Here is a 6388-nt window from a genome sequence, read left to right on the forward strand (position 1 = left end):
GCAACGAGTGACGAAATGATGGCAAAAAAGTGACATGAAAGAGAAAGTAAGCGGTGAAAAATACAAAAAAAGGTTTTTATATGAAATGTTGTATTTGAGTATTTCTTCCTCCCGCATTGAGCTACACGTGCACAGTCTCAGTTGTGCTCGTGTCGCGCCGTCAGGGGTAATTGTAGGCCTTCACTAATTACCGTGCAGTTGTAAACCCCTCCTGCTGCCAGCTGATTGGTCAGACCTCGGGGACCCCACCATCCTGATCCCGCCTGCCCTCCGTGTCCCCGGTATAAAAACATCCAGGTCAACAGCTAACGTGGTAGAGAGCAGTTTTTGACAGGATTCTACATTCCCTGAAAGTCGCAGATCCTCCTCATTTCTTCTTCTTTGCGAAAAAACTTTTCATTTTCGGTGGATTTTTCTTCTTCTTTTGAGTGTTTAGGACTGAGTCATGGAGTTGTCGGATATCTCTTTCCCTATACCTGCCGCTGATGATTTCTATGATGACCCCTGCTTCAACACCAGTGACATGCACTTCTTTGAGGACCTGGACCCGCGGCTGGTCCATGTGGGTCTGATGAAGCCGGATGACTCCTCCTCTTCATCCTCATCCTCTTCTTCCTCCTCCCCGTCCGCCCTCCTTCATCTCCACCACCACACCGAGGTGGACGACGACGAGCATGTCCGTGCTCCCAGCGGGCACCACCAGGCGGGCCGCTGCTTGCTGTGGGCTTGTAAAGCCTGCAAGAGAAAGACCACCAATGCGGACAGGCGGAAGGCGGCAACGCTGCGCGAGCGGCGGCGGCTCAGCAAGGTCAACGACGCCTTTGAGACTCTGAAACGCTGCACGACGGCTAACCCCAACCAGAGGCTGCCCAAAGTGGAGATCCTGCGCAACGCCATCAGCTACATCGAGTCCCTGCAGGCGCTGCTGCGAGGCGGGCAGGAGGACGGCTTCTATCCGGTGCTGGAACACTACAGCGGGGACTCGGACGCGTCCAGCCCCCGATCCAACTGCTCCGATGGCATGGTGAGTTCCAGGGTTGACAGGTGTTCTGAGGGAGAGTGTGAGCGCTCCAGCCGCAGTGCGTCCTCAAGCACAGACAAGTTCTTCCGGGCGGTGTTTGTGAGGTGGTTTCTTCACTCCGATTATTGTTATTATTCAAGGTGAAAACCAAAGTTTGATTTGGACTATTTCCACAGGCCACTTCATGGTATCCGACTTTCATCTGCTCCTAAACAGTTTTGGCTCCAGACAGCATATTTTTCATTTTACTATAATTTCGTTAATTTTGAATAATGATTAATAACTCAATAGATTTCTCAAATGAAATGACAGTAACTTAGTGTGTAAATAATTTATTGGTTATTTTTTTTATTCCAGAAAAAAATATTTTATTTCTGCCCGTTTTAGTTTTTTATTTTATTTCTTATTTTTTTGCTTTTTTCCACATTGGAACTCCAAAGGTTCTTAATCTCACACCTGTTTTTTTTTTAACAAAAAGCTTTGCTTTTCCTTAAGTGAGCGGTCTGTCATTGCGTTCATGCGCAAAATTGTAGTTTTAAATGTTTATTTCGTTACACGGAATTATTAATGTCCCAGATGAATTTAACTTTATTCACGTTTAACACGAAATGAAGCAAATTCACTGTGTTGAGACTAATTAATCTGACTCAAGCATTCACACGTGTCCCTTAAAAGAAAAAGAGACGCTTTAATGAACCCGTGACACGTCAGTTTATGTGAAATGATGCCTTGTCTTTTTCTCCTCCTGCTTTTCATTCCGCGAATATTTAGTATTCGTTTTCTCGCAAATTATTTGAGCTTTGAAACATTTTAGCAACTCTGTGATTAAGTTTACAGTTGTCACGGTTATGTGGTGATATCCTTTTGTAAACCACTGACTTCTTTTCATTTCAGACGGATTTTAACGGCCCGAGCCGTCTGCCCACCAGAAGGGGAAGTTATGAGCACAGCTCTTATTTCTCCGGCACGCACAGCGGTAAGAAGCGGACTCAGCAGTAACGGCCCATAGTTTGATTTTTTTTTTCTTACGTGTGAAAGCAGCTGGTGATGAAGCCGAAAAAAGCCATAAAGTGAACATTTGAATGTAACATTTTTTTAACGGACTTCTGTCAGATTCCAACAGATTCTTGACCGTTTCTGACATTTTAAAAGAATTGTAGAAACTATTTTTTTACTGAAAAATGAAGGTGAAATAAAATCAAAGTTTATCTGGAGTGATACAACACACATTTTATCCGTTATAAATCAATATAACGTCTTGTTAAAACTAAATGAGATCAGAACTGAGTCATGTGTTAAATGAAAGCTTCGCTCCAGGCTGAAAAGAAGATCAATCACAAAGCAACAAGTTTCCTCTCAGCAGTTAAATGACTGATACGTTTCCTTTGCTTAACGCTCTTTATCACTTTTGTCACACTTCGTCCCTCAACATGAGAGACGAAAAACGTTTTGTAAATGTTATAAATCAATTATTCACTGCATGTTTTTTTCCGTTTGTCTTTGTGTGTGCAGGTGGTCCAAAGAGTAAGGGAAGCTCTGTGGTCTCCAGTCTGGACTGTCTGTCCAGCATCGTGGAGCGAATCTCCACTGACAACAGCAGCCTGCTGCCCGTGGCCGACAGCCCCGGGTCCCCAGCCGCAGCTCCACTCAGTGAGGCAGGGACTGCCCCGGGGCCCGTTCCAGTCCCCTCCCCGACTGCCAGCCAGGACCCAAACCTGATTTATCAAGTCCTATAGACCCTGACACATGTATACACACACCGTCCATACTGTCCAGTCGTGAAACATAGATCCACCCAAACATACTCACTTCTACTGAAAGTGATCATTTCCTGTTACTGTGGCCGGAATTAGTCATCTGCATTAACTGCAACATTTTCTTACTATGAATCAAGTTTTCCTGACAAATCTGTCCACATTTGTATTTCTTCCTGTTAGATCTTCCCACAGGAGCTCATTCCTGCCAGGAAAAGCGAAAGAAAGGTTTTCACCCGTGGTTGACATTTTATATCAAACCTTGTTTTTTTTATGGCTACTTAAACTCAATGCACTGATGAAGACCACGGCATGGTGACCTTTTCCCCCTCCACATTACTTTTGTCTTAATTGAATTTCTATTTTGAAAAGGGAATAATTAATGCAAATTCTTTTCCTTTTTTTAAGTGTATACAAACTCACACACAATCCTAGCGAGGGAAAACTGACAGCAAAAAGAAGAATAGAACAGAAAGTCACAGTTGTGGCCTTGAATGTCATAAAAATAAGAAGTAGATTTTCATCAAGCCAAACTAAAAATGAGCTTCATCCACCCCCGCAATCTTCTATTGTTTTGTCACTTTAATGCTGGGAAATGTAATTGAGTTACAGTTTTAACCCTATTTCTATTTTAATTCATAACTATTTAAGACTCAGTTCAGTTGTTCAGATGAAGTCATGCTTTCTGACTGTTTGATGAAAGATGGAGGCCGAAACCCACCCATTAACATTCCTCCACTTTCATCCATCTGAAGTCTCTAAAACCCCAGCTGTTCACTTCCCTCAGGAAATAGAAGTACAGTAATCCTGTGATATTTTCCATTTATACCACACATTTCTGCAGTGAAACTTGATAAGAAAATACAACTTCAGAGAAATTCTAAGCTAAATTCGTCTAAGTGTTGTTGTGAGAATTTTTTCCACATTAGTTTTGAAAGTAGGTTCAGACCTCCTTACTGTGCAAGTCAGAATAACAAGTTGCATTATTATCACTGTCACTGCAGCCGAGGACCATTTTTCTGTTTCTGTACATATGATGTAAATAAGAGCTGATTTGTTCCAACTGAAAGTATTAATTATGTATTTAATGCTTCTGTCTGTATTGCTTTTGTTTGTTTGTTGTGAAAAAAACTTTATATTTATACACTTGAAAACTGTGTGAATGTTAATTGACAAATAAATTGACTTTCTTATTTATACAAACAAAATTAACATGACTCTGCTCATTAATTTAATAATTTTTTATGCAAAAATAGCTATAAACTTATTGTCAAGCCCCAAAGATAACATAAGAATTAACAGGATGAAAAACATTGTCCTTTCAGTACTTTCAGAGCTTGTTATACAGTTTTTCTTTTATCTGATGTGGTTAATATAAATATCTGCTAACATGAAATCAGTTATAATTATAATAATTAATAAAATATAATATTAAATTTCACTAAGTACATGAGAAGATCAAGATTTTCTTTTCACTTAAAAGTTTTCACGAAGTGAATACAAAACATTCAACCTAAACCATCCATCTTCTATACTCGCTTAATCCAACTCAGGGCCGCGGGGGCGCTGGAGCCTATCCCAGCTGTCATGGGTCAGAGGGGGGGTGCCCTGCACAGGTCGCCAGCACATCACAGGGCCACACAGAGACTATGACAAAACTATGCACGCTCACATTCACTCCTAGGATCAATTTAGAGACACCAATTAACCCAACAAGCTTGTTTTTGGGTGGTGGGAGGAAGCCGGAGTACCCGGAGAGAACCCCAGCATGCACGGGGAGAACATGCAGACGCCTCACAGAAAGTGGAGCTGGAGCTGGGAAATTTGTCAGCACAGTGAATCTTTTGCTTGACTCACAATTTGTAAGGATTATAATTTACTTGTTAACCATTTGTTTCAAAATAAATAAATAAAAGGAAATCAAGATGTATCCAAAGAAACTCATAATGTAAGTGACACATTGTAAGTGACACTTACAATGTGTCACAGTCATAAGCAGAAATATAACATCCCAACACATCCATGGTGATTTTTAGAGATCTCTACTAAGCCCCCTCTCTGCTACACTTCCAACATTTCAACAATGGCTCAACCAGAGAAAATGAAAGGTAAAATATGCAAATGTAAAAGATTCATATAGCTCATTTCCTGCCTGTAGCCAAAGAGACCTTACCTGTACCCACATCCTCCCTGTCACACCTCCATTATGTCACCCTTCACCTCAGTCATGACACAGCCTCACTAACATCTCCCCCGACACAATGAGACCACCTTCGCATGCCCCTCCAGCCTACCTGTCTCCAGCAGTCAGATGAAGAGGCAGCTGGGGAGGCTAAACCATGAACAAGCCTGCAGATGCAGGCGGTGTCAGCCCCAGGTTTCTGAAGGTCTGTGTGGAACAGCAATGTGGGATTCTCCAGCGCCTCCAGCACGAGTCAGAAGAAAGGTCCAGTACTGTGGAAGACATCTTACCTTGATCCAGGACCTAAATGATATAATCTATTTTAATCTATTTAAAATAGGATGCTGATAACAGCCAATATTTGACATTTGATTTCTGAGTTCCTCTTGGAATTGTTCCTTACTGTTAAGTACTGTGTCTATCTCATGTTCCACAATCCTGTACTACAGAAGTAAAAGAGTTATATATATATATATATATATAATAGTGCTGCAGACATTGTGACAAAATCACTGTTTTTAAGTTTTTTTTGTACACAACATCACAAAACCCGTTTACTGTAACTATTTTGCTGTTAAATTTTACAGTTTTAAAACAGCAGTATCAAAATGTATTCATTACTTTTTTTTCAACCTCATGCAAGGTTAATAAAAATAAAAGCAAAAAATGAAAAGCTACTGATGTGCGATACCACTGATTTCATTCCGATCTGATACCAAGGAAAACTAAAGGTGATTTTGTCTAAACTGATACTTTTTACAAAAACTTAATGTGTTAAAAGAAGGGAGTTTGAAAAATAGTTTAAAGCTTTAGCCACCCAATGAATAAATCTCAAATGATCTATTATTTGTGGAGGATTTTCAGTAATAACAAAGACGAGAAATATTGATAGAAGAAATTAAAACAAAATTATCTACTGAGAACCTGTGTCATGTTCTATGAGCTTTGCCTGTACTTTTATTACTTTTCTTCCCCCTGCTGGCGTTGAAGAGTAATTAATTATTTCTCGTTTACCGCCAGTCTTTGTTCTGATTGGTCGATTATGTCACATGACACTTCCAGATCATACTACAGAGAGTTGTTCAGGCATTAGCTTCTACATGCCATTAGTGTTGAGAACTCTTGGGACTCTTTTTACCGACTCAGATATTTTACTCTCGAACAGTAAATTGAATGAATCTTTTCTTGAGTCATTTCGTTCATTTTCCAGCAGGTGGCACTGTAGCCCTACTGTGGACGTTGCACAAAAAGGCCACGGCTCTAAACACTGAAGGCAACATAGTTTGCTTCAGCTGAGCTGACAAAGTACAAATGTAAATGTAAATGTAATTTATTTATACAGCCCTATACAACAATCCATTTCGGTGTACCAAAGTGCTTTACAGCAGATAATAAATAAAGAAAAGAATAAGTACAACACAATAAAATAAC

The 6388-nt window shown here is 40.3% G+C and overlaps 1 protein-coding gene across 1 annotated transcript; it reads left to right on the forward strand.

The window, feature by feature from the left end:
- The first annotated feature begins 329 nt into the window (after positions 1–329).
- On the forward strand, positions 330–3197 carry myod1 (myogenic differentiation 1). Its single transcript, XM_072385281.1, has 3 exons — positions 330–1024; positions 1916–1997; positions 2534–3197. The coding sequence occupies exons 1-3, from the start codon at positions 446–448 to the stop codon at positions 2755–2757; spliced, it is 885 nt and encodes a 294-aa protein (XP_072241382.1). The 5' UTR covers positions 330–445; the 3' UTR covers positions 2758–3197.
- The last annotated feature ends 3191 nt before the right edge of the window (positions 3198–6388 follow it).

The sequence above is a fragment of the Leuresthes tenuis genome, unplaced genomic scaffold (assembly GCF_036924035.1).
Source record: "Leuresthes tenuis unplaced genomic scaffold, fLeuTen1.0.hap1 SCAF_5, whole genome shotgun sequence".
In the NCBI taxonomy this organism is placed as follows: Eukaryota; Metazoa; Chordata; class Actinopteri; order Atheriniformes; family Atherinopsidae; genus Leuresthes; species Leuresthes tenuis.